Source organism: Dendropsophus ebraccatus, chromosome 7 (assembly GCF_027789765.1).
Source record: "Dendropsophus ebraccatus isolate aDenEbr1 chromosome 7, aDenEbr1.pat, whole genome shotgun sequence".
Taxonomy (NCBI): Eukaryota; Metazoa; Chordata; class Amphibia; order Anura; family Hylidae; genus Dendropsophus; species Dendropsophus ebraccatus.
In genome coordinates, this window is record NC_091460.1 from 82,612,415 (window position 1) to 82,627,194 (window position 14,780).

A 14,780-nucleotide genomic window follows, 5' to 3' on the forward strand; every position below is an offset into this window, starting at 1 on the left:
GTTCCTGGGTTTGGCTTCAAATCTTTGGCAGATAATCTGTCATCAGATCTGTTGGTGGAATAGGGCCTTTAGTTAAAGGAGGGGGGGGACGTGGGAGTTGTCATTTAACTTCCAGAAAATCTTGAAGTCTGAAATACTGTGGACAGACAAAACGCACATAATTGGTATCGTTATTAACAAAACAGATACACACTAAGAGATATTAGCCCTGTACCACAGAAGAAAAAAAATCCACTTTACAGCATAGCATTCCAAAAAGCAAGATTTGCCCTGGTCACCAAGCTTCATTGTTCACCCAGTCATGAAGAGGTTAACAAGTTGACGCAATTATTACTCTGGTTTTGTTAGTGTAGTAACCAGACTGAAGGATTAATTTTTACATTGCATATGACAAGTACATCCCAAACTCCTTTCTGTCAATGAAATTCTCTGGACAGGATTCCAGCCCTAGCACTTGACAGCAAGACAATGAGAGCACACATTCCTGCGGCCATGATCACCAGCTGAGACATCATCCTAGTTCTCTACCTACAAGCACAAGTACAGCCAGCTAATTGTAAGGCACACTGCACGGCATTTTACTTGGAACCAAAGAATCCTAAACTGCTGTTACTTCCTGAAGAAAAAAAGAAAAAACTGTGACAAACAAGTGGAATGTATTAAGCATGTGTTATAATTGCGGGCCTTGCCATTCATAGTCAGCTTTACAAGTACTGGATATAAATAATCTATGAGTACTTGCTATATCTGCATCTCATTTCTCACTATTTTAACTTGTCAAGAACACGTGTGTTAGCTGAATTATTCTGTGCTGCAGTTAGCTCCCCACAAAGGGGGGATTCCCACCTCAAAGCGATGGCATATTGTTAGGATATGCCATCTGATCGGTGGATGTCTGACCTTTGGCATCTCCAAGGACAGCATGTTAGCACAGCACAAATATTTAAACAGTTTCAGACCTCCTGGCATCATAATGAATGTTGATAATGGAAGCACCAAAGTGGGGTCCCCAGTATTTTGTGGATATTTTGGGGTTCTGGAAGTTCGATCCCAATCAAAAAGAAAGGGCATGCCATAAGGCCCTATTACAAGGACCGATGTCAGATCAGCGCTCGTTTGCTCCTCGTTCCTTGTAAGAGGTAGAGGGGGAGCCCATAGGACAATGCAGCGGTTTGCTGCTGCTGCTCCTATTACACAGAGCGACGGCCAGCAGACTGTCGTTATTAGAGACGAGCAAACCGGGTTCGAGTCGATCCGAACCCGATCGTTCAGCATTTGATTAGCGGGGGCTGCTCAATTTGGATAAAGCTCTAAGGTTGTCTGGAAAATATGGATACAGCCAATGACTACATCCAGGTTTTCCACATAGCCTTAGGGCTTTATCCAAGTTTAGCAGCCACCGCTAATCAAATGCCGAAAGTTCAGGTTCGGATCGACTCGAGCATGCTCAAGGTTCGCTCATCTCTAGTCGTTATCATTCAAAAATCTTTCAACCTGATGAAAAACAAGGATCAGCTGAAATTGTGCAAGTCGGCTGATCAGTGCTTTTTAACTGGAGCTATTATGCTGCGTTTACACGGCACGATTATCACTCGAATTTTCACAATAACGATCGCATTTGAGCAATAATCGTTCTGTGTAAACACAGCAAACAATCAAGCGAAAAATCTTGATCTTTCAACATGTCCTCAAATTGTCGTTCGCTAAAAATTCTCAGATCGCTTTGTCTAAACAGTCTTTCAAAGATTCACCCTACGTGAGAGATGGGCTTAAGAGATCTTAAAAACGATTGTAATAACAATTTTTCTTATAAATTTTCTAACAATTTTTCTAATGATTTTTCTAAGTACTGATTATAAAAACCAAATCGTTGTTTCAAAATCGTTAAACTATCGATTTACGTTAAACTATCGATTTAGCGAATTACGGCTTAGTGTAAACGCAGCATTACACCAAGCGATTATCGGCTGTAACGGCCAATAATGGTCTGAATACGGACAATAATCTCTCAGTGCAATGGGGCCTATAGTGATATGCCATCATTTTATGAGACAAGAATACCCCCCTCACTTTCCCCAGGCTGGTCAGTATATAAACACTTAAAGTGTCACTGTCGCGACTGAGCAGCTGATGACACGGCAGAGAGCGGCCGGCACGAGTGACGGTCGGAGCGGTTAGGCCGCCCGCCCGAAGATTACATCATTGTCGGAGGATGGCGGACGGGGGTCGACACGGATCAGATGAGTATAGAGTACTACACTTCCGGGTCTAGCGTGGGTGGGGGGAAACACGGGAAAGGGGGCCATTCACTAACATAACATACATTCATAACTTTGTAATGTGTGTTATTTAGTGAATAATTGTTTAGCCCCGCACTACCCCTTTAACTTCCAATACATTTTACAGCTGGATTCAAACATTTTTTAACACAAAAGAGAAATAAAAAATGGTGAGGCACATATACTTGTATGTTTTCCTTTCATACATTTCCTTCCTCTAGGACAGGGTCAAACTTGCGGCCCTCCAGCTGCTGCAAACTAAGCCAAAGCTTTAGCTGTCCAGACATGATGGGAATTGTAATTTTGCAACAGCTGTAGGGCCGCAGTGTGACACCTGTGCTCTAGGATCCTCACCTTAGTTTGGCTAAAAATAAAGAACTGCATCAAACACAACAAGTGGGAACCCAGCCAAGTAATGTCTACTAAATAAAGTAATCTTTAAAGGATACACCTAAACTTACCTCTAACACACATTTAAACCTAGCAGACTGTTTATTGTTCCTAGAGGTACCTGTATACACTTGTTGCAGTGGGCAGTAAAATATGCATGCATGCTGTGACACCAACAAAATAAACTACTGAAAATGGAAAAAAAAAATTAAACAGCTGCCAATCTGTGACAATTATAAAGGGCCAATCAGACAGGCCGATTACCAGCCATAAGCGTTGCAAGAAACACTCCTACGGCCAATAATCGGCTTGTGTAAAAGTGACAGTGATCAGCTGAGGACAAGGAAAACGCCTGATCCTCAGCTAACAATCAGGGGCAGTCTTGGCATTTCTGGGGCCCCAAGCAAAGTCATGTCTGGGGGCCCCCCCTCCTCGACATGCGCTCCCCCCCCCCCAGTAGTCCTCTTATAACCCTCCTACCACCATACACAGATTACATATCACCTCAAAACTGCTCTGACCAAAACAGGAAGATATTACCAATGATGCCATAACATAATACTGCCACACCATGACCCCTATCACTACAGACCCTATAACAGAGTGCAGTTACATCCAGTGACTTACAGGAGGCGTCTTCTCTGATCAGCGTCTTTTACTTTTTTTTCTCTCTCTCTCCATCCAGCGTGAGCCACCTTGAAGTCTTCTCCCGGCTGGTAATCTTCCCTCCAGAATCTGTCAGAGAAATATTTTAGGCTCCAACACATACAGTAGTTAGGTCCCCTCTACGTCTATATAGTAGTTACGCCCATCTGTGCCCCCACAGATTAAAGGTGTCCCTGTGCTCCCACTTAATAATTAGGTATGTTCTGTGCCCCAGTATAGTAGTGAGGCATATAGGCACTTCTGTGCAGTCCCAATCTAATTAAGACCGCTGTGTGCTGCCCCCAGTTATATAGACCCCTTGTGCGCTGCCGACAGTAGTAAATACCACTTGTGTGCTGCCCCCAGTAGTATATACCTCTTGTGTGCTGTCCCCAGTGGTATATAGACCCCCCTGTGTGCTCCCGCAGTTATATATAGACCTGTGTGATCACCCAGTTATACATAGCCCCCCTGTGTGCTCCCCCAGTATACTATATAGACCCCCTGTGTGCTGCTCCCAGTCGTATATAGCCCGTGTGCTCCCCCCAGTTGTATATACCCCGTGTGCTCCCCCACTTGTATATAGCCTCCCTGTGAGCTCCCCCACTTGTATATAGCCCCCTGTGTGCTCCCCCCTTATATAGCCCCCCTGTGAGCTCCCCCACTTGTATATAGCCCCCTGTGAGCTCCCCCACTTGTATATAGCCCCCTGTGAGCTCCCCCACTTGTATATAGCCCCCTGTGTGCTCCCCCCGTTTATATAGCCCCCGTGCACTCCCCCACTTATATAGAGCCCCCGTGTGCTCCCCTGTTTATATAGCCCCCCTGTGCACTCCCCCGTTTATATAGACCCCCACTGTGTGCTTCCCCCGTTTATGAAGCCCCTCTGTGCGCTCCCCTGTTTATATAGCCCCCTGTGCGCTCCCCCGTTTATATAGCCCCCTGTGCGCTCCCCCCTGTTTATATAGCCCCCCTGTGCGCTCCCCCCGTTTAAATAGCCCCCCTGTGCGCTCCTCCCGTTTATACAGCCCCCCTGTGCGCTCCCCCCGTTTATATAGCCCCCCTGTGCACTCCCCCCGTTTATATAGCCCCCCTGTGCGCTCCCCCCGTTTATATAGCCCCCCTGTGCGCTCCTCCCGTTTTATATAGGCCCCCACTGTGTGCTCTACCTCCTATATAGTATATAACACAAAAAAAAAAAAAAAAAAACATTTTTACTCACCTGGGACCGGCATCTCCTCTTCTCTTCTCTTCCCTCTTGTGGCCGCGGGAAGTGTTTCCCCTGCGTTCACATAAAGCCGCTCTCCCGATGTCATGGCACCGGCGCTCCAGTGACGCCTCGAGCGCCGGCACCAGAGACACAGAGCAGCCTCTTGTGACCGCAGGGAAAACACTTCCTGCGGCCACAAGAGTGACTGACAGGGAGGGAGCCAATGGCTCCTGCCCTGTCAGTGCCGCTGCTGCCTGTAACTATGTGCGCTCGTTACGAGCGCACATAGTTAGCCGCAGCGGTCTTGGGCACCAGAGCGGGGCCCCCCTGGATGTCGGGGGCCCCACGCAATTGCGTGGGATGCGTGGTGCCCAAGACCGCTACTGCTAACAATATGTTTAAACAGGAATGTGAGGACGATAACAATAAAGACAAACTGACAGCACGAATATGCATCTTCTTCTTCTGTGATGTGGCATCCTCTTCTTCAGCTCTTCTGTCCAGCCACTGCATCTTCAGGCTGCCCCCTTCACCAGAATGATTGACAGTCGGAGGAGGCGGGGCCTGAAGATACAGCTGCTGGACCGTAGAGCTGAAGAATAGAATGCCACATCACAATAGCAGCGCACTAGGTAGGTATGCACAAGTACATCAGTAATTCAATTTAAAAAAGTGAAATACCTATACTATACAAAGCCACTACAAACAGAGTGAACTTTTTATTTTTTTATTGCTGTTAATGTTGAGGATTATAGCTTACAGCCTAAGAAAACCCCAAATTTGTTATCTCAGAAAATTAGAATAATTAACCCCAAACACCTGTAAAGGCTTCCTAAGCTTTTTAAAGGATCACTTAAGGTTCAATAGGGGACACAATCATGGGGAAGACTGCTTATTTGACAGATGTCAAGAATGCAGTCATTGACACACTCCACAAAGAGGGTAAACCCAAAAACATCATTGCTAAAGAAGCTGGGTATTCCATTAAACATTTTAATGGAAAGTTGAGTGGAAGGAAAAGGTGTGGTAGACAAAGGCACACAAGCAACCAGGATAACTGCAGCCCTTTATAGGATTGTTAAGAAAAGTCATTCAAAAATTTGGGGGGAGATTCACAAAGAGTGGACTGCTGCTGGAGTCAGTGCTTCAAGAGCCACCACACACACACACAGAACGCCAGAGTGTCTTAACTCAGCAAAGGAGAAAAAGAACTGGACTGTTGATCAGTGGTCCAAGGTGCTGTTTTCAGATGAAACTAAATTTTGCATTTAATTTGGAAATCAAGATCCCAGAGTGTGGAGAAAGAGTGGAGAGGTGCAACCCAAGTTGCTTGAGGTCTAGTGTGACGTTTCCACAATCAGTGATGGTTTGAGCAGCCATGTCATCTGCTGGGGTTGGTCCGCTGTCAAGACAGTACAGCCATTTACCAGAAAATATTAGAGCACTTCATGCCTCCCTCTGCCGACAAACTATTTGGAGATGGAATTTTCATTTTCCAGCTTGACTTGGCACCTGTCCACACTGCCAAAAGTATCAATATCTGGTTTAATGACCACAGTATCACTGTGCTTGATTGGCCAGCAAACTTGCCTGACCTTAACCCCATAGAGGAAGATGAAGAGACAATGCAGACGAGCTGAAGGCCGCTATCAAAGCAAACTGGGCTTCCATAACACCTCTGCAGTGCCAGTGCTCAGCTAATCACCTCCATGCCACGCTGCATTGATGTCGGCATTCATGCAGAAGGTGCCCTGACCAAGTATTGAGGGCATTTACTGTACAGATATTTCATTTGGCCAACATTATAAAAAATTGAGATAGTGAATTTTGGGTTTTTCTTGGCTGTAAGCCATAATCAACATTAACATAAATATAAAATAGAAAAAGTTCCCTCTGTTTTTAATGACTCTATATAATATAGGGGCCTAACTTTTTAAATTGAACTACTGAAAAAAATTGATATTCTAATTTAATGAGATGCACTTGTAACTGCTGTGTGATCTGGCAACTGACAGCACACATATGTACAGTGATCCCTTAAGTTACATTAATTGGGTCCAGGACGACCACTGCATGTTGAAAATATTGTAGACCAAAGAAAAACTTTAAAGACAAATAAAAGGAGATACTTAATGCAGATAAGGCAAGTCCTTACATCCAATGGTCAGAAAGAACTTCTGGAGAGTGTAAATTACTTTTTATGTAGAGGACTGGAGAATTTTCAGGGTTCTTTACAGTTTTAGACAGCCAACCAGTGCATGCACTGCAGTGATACTGGGGTTTTACTGGTAAAATAACCACTTTTATTTGTCCATCATCTATGTATTCGCATGTGCTTCTTATTCTAACTGCCTGTAGTATTGTGTGTCGAGTCTGGTCTCAAGCTACGATGGTTCAGAAAAAAACATTGTATGTTGAAAATATTGTAACCTGAGGCCATTGTAAGTTGAGGGACCAATGTATATCTGTGCTGTCAGTTTCCAATGCTGCACGAATGATACATGGATTGTCTGTGCAGCCCAGATGCTTGATTTCTCAAGCCATGGCCAATAAATCCCAGAAACGTACACAACTGTTGCCGAAAGCTTTACAAGGCTGTGGCCTGATGAGGTTTGAAACAAGAACAGCAACTTGAGAGAATTTATTTTTCAACAAAACAATGATCCTAAACTTAAAGCCAATGCTGCACAGTAATACATTGAAAACAACAACGCTAATGTCTTCCAGCAGCCAAGAGTCGACGACTCAAAAGATACCAGAATTTGTGGCTGGATGTGAAAATAGCGGATTACTAATGGTCATCGTGCAACTTGACTGATCGTGAATAGCTTTAAAATGGGAAAAAATCACAGTGCCCACGGCAATAGAAACCTCTGCATACAGAATTAAAACGACTCTGTACCCACAATCTGACCCCCAAAACCCCTTGTACCTTTGGATAGCTGCTTTTAATCCAAGATCGGTCCTGGGGTCCATTCAGCAGGTGATGCAGTTATTGCCCTAAAAAGGTTAAAGGGGCCGGCTTACATATCCGCAGCGGAATGAAAATTCAGCTGCGAATGTGTTACCCATAGACCTTCACACTACATGGATCCGCAGCGGATTACATGGCACACCCGCAGCGTGAAATCCGCTGCGGACCCGGTACGTGTGAAGGCACCCTTAAACTTGCAGCCCGGTGTCAAATTGGCATGGCCTACAGTGTGTGTCCGCCCTAGGATTGCAACGCCTTTCTTATCACTAGGAATGCCCCCAGGCAGGATTTCTCCTATTCTTCACCTGTCTGAACACCGCACAGGTACCTTAATGATCCAGCTCATGTGTGATGTTCACACAGGTGATTAATAGGAGAAATTGTTCTTGGGGCATTCCAAGTGATGAAGAGGATGGGGAGGAGGGAAGGAGAGGTGTTGCAAGTCTAGGCCATGCCAATTTGACACAGGGCTGCAAGTTAAAAAGTTTTTTTTTTTTTTTTTAGGACAATAACTGCATTACCTGCCGAAGGTACAAGCGGTTTAGGGGGGGGGGGGGGGTTCAGATTGTAGGTACAAAGTCGCTTTAACACTATTTGAAAAAGGTATCTGCACTGAATACAACCTGAATCTGCTTTACACTGAAGACAGGTAAACTACAAATAATTCAGGCAGTGACGGTCTTAGAGGTTGTGACTCTTAATGACTAAGAACAGAGGTGCATGGCCTTGTTGCGGGTGGTGATGAACTGGCTACCTAACTCCCAGGATGTGTAGAGTTCTGCATAAGTCTAGGGCTTTAAAGTGGTACTGCACTGCCTGATACCTTACCAAGACAGAAACCAAAACGTTTATCTTTTCCTCTAAGACATACATGTTTTACGGTATTAACTAAGTGACTAAGCTAGAATGTCTCCTTTTTCCAGCAACAGCCTAGCAGCTCAGCATGGGTCTTACGTGCAGGGATCACAAGAACTCTGCTGTAAGCATAAGGGTATGTGCACACTACAGAAACCTGACGGAAAACCAGTCACGGATTTCGCAGCTCGCACCCGCGGACTCTGGTGGCCGCGTACATTTCTGCCCATGCCATAGACTCCATTCTACGCATGGGTGGATTCCGCCGTCTGTCCAAAGAATGTAGTAGAATAGAGAAGAAATCAGGCGATACCTTTTGGAGGCTAACTGAGTATATTTGAGTGTAAGCTTTCGAGAGTCTAGCTCCCTTCGTCAGACAAGATGTTATACAGAACTGAAAAAAATCACAGACTTATATACACACTAAACAGAACTCATCAAAGGATTTTAGGAAACTTTGGAATTAACAAAATGTAATATATACACAGGGTCTGCTATTTACAACAGGTCCATAAACTATAGCTCATGAGGCGTGACAAGAGGATGGTGATCTCTTGTTGCTATCTGATTGTTGTCAGATTAATGGCCTAATGGCCAAAGAATGGACAGCCACCAGAGTCCGCCAGAGGGTGCGAGCTGCGGAATTAGTGACGGGTTTTACGTCGGGATTCTGTAGTGTGCACATACCCTCAAGGCACTATTCCACGGAACGATTATGGACCATATTCGGCCGTTAATCGTCCCATGGAATAGAAGGCAATGATCAGCCGACATCGTTCATTTTGGCTGATCGTTGCGCCGATTGTTTTTCAAACATGTTGAAAAACAAAAAACCAGGATAGCAGCGATCTGCTGCTGTTGCTCCATGGAATAGAAGCAGCGGTAGCAGGCCACCGCTATCCTATATGGGCTGCCCGGACAATCTAGCGATCACCCGGGCAGCCCTCCCGCAGCCCCTCCTGCACTCACCCGCTTGATGCCACCGCTGGGTTTGGCTTCAAAAATCCATCAGATAAATTGGTCAGTTATCTGTGAGTGTAAAACAGCCTAAGTGTCAGTCTCCCACGCTAACATCCAGGACTAGAAAAAAAAAATGTTTATCCCTTTACATGCACAGGCCGATAACTGGCCAAATAAGCATTTCTGGGAACAGTCATTCCCAAGAACCATTTCATGTAAAAGGGCAAGCGCCAATAAACCAGCAAACGCTTGTCAGGTTGCAGACGATCAGGAGCTTGGGAAGGCTTCCCTAACAGTTTCACTGGGGAATAAAAGCAGTTATAATGTTCTGGAATCACAGACAGATATATAAAAGGTACTATGTGTCTCTCTGACCTAAGCGGCTTTTTCTCTCCTGACCCGCACAAAAAAACAGTAATCTTTTCTATGGCATCTATATGACTTTAAAAAAAAAAAAAAAAAGGATAATGCAACAAGCCCATTCCAACAGGGACTGCCAGGAAATCGATCTTAAAATACAGACATCAGTATGCCGTGTGCATTTTTAATAGACCCATTGACTTCAATGGGCGAGTTAGTTCCATAAATACGGACCATATAAGTGCATGTACTATTCTTAAGTGGACAGGATTTTCTGAAAATATCGGGGGGGGGGGGGGGAGTTGCATGCTTTGTCCTATAGGAATCCATAGGTTCTATAGTGCCTGTAATTCCAGACGGTATATGAATAGAAATATGATTAGTGAGAAACGACTGCAAACAAGCACTTTTGGGAGCAACCTGAAATCATTTCCCATAATACACGGAATAGTGGTTAGTTACTATCCTAATCATGTCTACTCTAGTACACGAATGATCATATGTAAGAACGAACAATGTGTACACACGCAATAAGGTTTGTGAACGATTAGCAATTATTTTATGGTCAAAGCATGCGATCAATGACACAAACAAATTTTCCTTAGTTGTTCGATCCTTGCCTGCATACACATGTAAAGGTTATCTCGTACATTTATACAATATAACAATCTGACTAATGAGAGTACAGAGGATCCTTGTCAAGGAGCTGCAGAGATAACTTCCATAAAACATTGTTTGCCATTTTCACAACTTTAGCCTTGTACGACTTGTGACAATCCGTTGGATGTTACTCACTGCTAGTATGTCAAGGACACAGGTCAGAAGTTTGTGACAGTGCCGGGATGCCACTCATACATCACAGCAAACAACTTCTGGAGCAATTCTGCCTGACACAAAGGCAGCTAGCGAACCAATAGTAGGCCATACAAAACAGGAAAGGCTGATCTATCTTCCCCGACAGGAAGCACATGGTATATCCTGAGTAATGCCCTGGCCTTAACACAAGAGCTGTGAGGATGGATCATATGGTGATTTACTACCCCACTGAAGAACAGCAATACATGGAATTCTATAAGGAGACTATAAGGTCTGTCATCCCTCACAACGCTTCATGACTATGTCTGCATAAATCACACTATGTACTATAAAGGGGTATGCTCATCATACAAAGAGATGGTACATTGCTAGAACATGGCATCACATTATGATTGATGGGGGCCTGGGACCCTTAAAGGGAACCAGTCACCCCCCCGTGCCGGGGTGACAGGCTCCCGACCCCCCGCTACAGCCCCCTATACTCACCTGATCCCGCTTCTGGATCCGGTCTGGTTACGGAGATCTCAGCCGCTGCAGCCCGGCGCGCGCTGAGAGAGGAGTCCAACGCTCATAGAGAATGACAGGAGAGTCCAGCGCTCCGTCATTCTCTATGAGCGTTGGACTCATCTCTCAGTGCGCGCCGGGCTGCAGCGGCTGAGATCTCCGTGACCCGACCGGATCCAGAAGCGGGACCCAGTTGGATCAGGTGAGTATAGGGGACTGTAGCGGGGGGGTCGGGAGCCTGTCACCCCGGCACGGGGGGGGGGGGGGGTGACAGGTTCCCTTTAACAACCGTGATAAATTGGGATACAACTCTGCTGTACAGTGAAGGGGACATAGCATTAATGTGCCACATGGGGGAGCCACAGAGTGGCCCCGCTCAGGCAAACAAGACCTGCTTCACGTCCCAAAACAGAAAGGTGGCTGCAAGGGCACATGGCGGGCAGGACCTAGGAAGGACAAGTGCTACATCAGAGCTGTGCCCACTTCAGTCTCAGGATTGAGACCCTGATTATACAGTGGTGATGTATCACACCAAATTGCCGTTATTTTATAACATCGGAAATAGCAGTTTCCATCCCTAAAGTATACTTGTCAGACAGGTGATGTCACCAGACAGCTCCAACCCTCACTTTTAGCTTTTACCCTCCAGCAATAATTCCCCCCCCCCCCACCTATCCTAATGACAGACAATAGACAATCACTATTAAAGTCCCCAAATAAACTTTTCCTGATTATAATTTGGGGGGAGGGTTACATAGATTGGAGTGGGCCCAATGACCACCGCTAATACACATTATGATTGACAGTAAAGAGTAGAAACCAATATCCAGCAGTGCTAGTTCTTCAATAAAAATCCTTGCTTCACTGATAGGCAGCAAGTCACATCTGCAGATGGAAAAGATGGCTTCCAAACTTCTGCTGCTTTTTACATAAGGAGACCCATACCCGAAACAAGTCACCTGTTTGAACCCCATCTTTTCCATGTTCAGGTGTGTATTTTTTACTGCCTATCAATGAAGCAAGGATTTTTAAAGTCAGATATTCGGCTATCCTTGCACCTACAAAGAGGGCATCCTATTGGTACCTTTCTCTGGTACTGGCAAAGAGGGCATTCTGTGGGTACTTTTCTCTTGGCTCCCTGATCCCCCGTCTTTGGAAAAATCATTCTTTATACCAGACTAAGACTGGTATTACACGGAGCAATTATAGTTCGAAAAATCGTTAAATCGTTCGGATTTGAACGATAATCATTTCATGTAATAGCAGGCAACGATTAAACGACCAACGAAAAATCGTTGATCGTATGATAGGATCCGGAACTATTTTTATCGTTTTATCGTTCGCACATTGTTCGGTGGAATAATGCGAAGAATTCGCAGCTGAAATGTACTCAATACAGACGACTAAACGACCGCAAGAACGATCATAAATAACGATCATCGTTCCATGTAATTGGGCGAACGATTTTGGGTCGTTTGCCTTAGCCGTCGTTTAAGATCGTTAATCGTCGAAAAATTGCTTGGTGTAATAGTACCCTAACAGTGTAACAGAGATGGGTCTGTGACACTGTCTGCGCCTCGGACCGCTCTATCTCCAGGCGGCCCCTGCCTCTTCTGCCTTTCAATCACTCTCGGAGGAGGCGGGGTGGTCCTGGAGACACAGCGGTGGCTGGAGAGCTAGACGGGCACAGACAATGGGACAGACCCGCCTCTGTGACACTGTCAGCCTAAAGTAAAGAACAATTTTTCCAAAGAAGCAGGAGCCAAGAGAAAAGTACCTACGGAATGCCCTCTGTGCCAGTAACTGGAAACTAGCAACACAGATCTATGCATATAGGTACTGTCAGTACTCCTGGACCGTGCTCCTGCGAGCATTGCCTGCAGACTTTGGTAAGCTGGTCTCCAGGTTTGAAATTCTCACTTGAAGTTCACTGTGGATTGAAGTGTCAGACCAGACTCAGACACAGGACATAAGGGTTTGGCCGGGTCCTTTATCCTAGCATCATGGGGGTTAAAGGGATATTCCAATCTCAGCTAATAGAAGCTACACCTGCTGGATTTGGTACACCGGGCACAGAGTTGGTCACCTGGCTAGCCGGATTCACTAAGAGGTAAGCGAGGTAAGACCGATGCATAAGTACAACGGTCCTAATAAATCCCCCCCATGTCTCTAGACATCCACAATATAGCTAAATAGACAGGAAGCAAACCAGTGCTTTTAGAGCAGAGTGGTTGTTGATAACCATGATCTGTAAACAATGGAAGGAAAAGAGCAGCATATCAGGGGAAGGAGGCATGTTAATAAATTAATGTCTTTGCAAAAATTACTTGACAAGAACTCCAAGTGTATCTATAATAGCTAAAATGGGAATACCCCTTTAAGGGACAATATCTCACTGACACATCAGAAAATGTTTATAAAGCAAAAAAGAAGCTGATAGCATATGGCAGTGTTCCCCCAACCTGTGACCCTCCAGCTGGAGGAGGATTGGACACTGCTATGGCTGATGGCAGTCATAGTTTTACAACAGCTTGATGGCCACATGTTGGAGACCAGTGGTGAGTAGTATGAATGTCTAACAGATAAGGGGCCAACCAATCCATGTTATGGGAATGTCAGAGCTAACCAGTGTGCACAGTCCCCAGCGAGTAGACATTAGTGATCCCATCCTCCCCATATACTGGCCACCTCTAGGAGACTACAGCAGGCTGGAAGCGGATACGTACGTGATCAGGCGCGGATACGTACGTGATCAGGCGCGGATACGTACGCGATCAGGCGCGGATACGTACGCGATCAGGCGCGGATACGTACGTGATCAGGCGCGGATACGTACGTGATCAGGCGCGGATACGTACGTGATCAGGCGCGGATACGTACGTGATCAGGCGCGGATACGTACGTGATCAGGCGCGGATACGTACGTGATCAGGCGCGGATACGTACGTGATCAGGCGCGGATACGTACGTGATCAGGCGCGGATACGTACGTGATCAGGCGCGGATACGTACGAGATCAGGTGCGGATACGTATGAGATCAGGTGCGGATATGTACGAGATCAGGTGCGGATATGTACGAGATCAGGCGCGGATATGTACGAGATCAGGTGCGGATATGTATGAGATCAGGTGCGGATATGTAGGAGATCAGGTGCGGATATGTAGGAGATCAGGTGCGGATATGTATGAGATCAGGTGCGGCTTACACTGCGGTGACAGGAGACGTCTCCATGCTGCTGGCGGAGGGAGCACTGCGGGCAGATGTCAGCACCATTCCACGGGCTGGCGGAGCGGAGATCCCGCAGCAGCAGCAGCAGCACTTCTCCCGGCTCAGTCCATGCCCAGGCGGCTCTGGGGCTCTCGCTCTCTCCGCTGAGGTCTCCGCCTAATCCACCAGGCTTGTCCCGGGTGACAGCAGAACGCGGCGGCTCCCGTCACTCGTCCGGTCAGCAGCCGGCGAGCAGCACGCGGCACCCTGCGCTCCTCTATGTGAGCGGGTTACTACGAGCTGGTGCACTCTGTATCAACATCCTGATCTCGCATCTCGTGAGGCAATTAGGACGAATACCAAAAAGTAGTGGCGCCCTCTGCCTGTGGAAGACCAACAGGACAGACAGGAAGTAGTCTGCAGAAACCGCCGCCGCTGTACGGGACGTGCCCTGTAAACTGCAATGTAGTGTGAGGATGTCACTGTGCAAAACGTGACTGTCGTAAAATGTGATTCACGGGGTTATTCATATCATTGAGGTTATATGATGCTGGAATGGAATCTATGGCTGACAATGC

At 46.2% G+C, this 14,780-nt stretch overlaps 1 protein-coding gene across 1 annotated transcript in view; it reads right to left on the reverse strand.

Moving 5' to 3' along the window:
- Nucleotides 1-14,537, reverse strand: part of KLHL2 (kelch like family member 2) — a 121,483-nt gene extending 106,946 nt beyond the window's left edge. Inside the window, exon 1 of the mRNA XM_069977838.1 lies at nt 14,201-14,537. Coding sequence (XP_069833939.1) covers nt 14,201-14,268 — 68 coding nt within the window. The 5' untranslated portion in view covers nt 14,269-14,537. The remainder of the gene's footprint in view (nt 1-14,200) is intronic.
- Between the last annotated feature and the right edge of the window lie 243 nt (nt 14,538-14,780).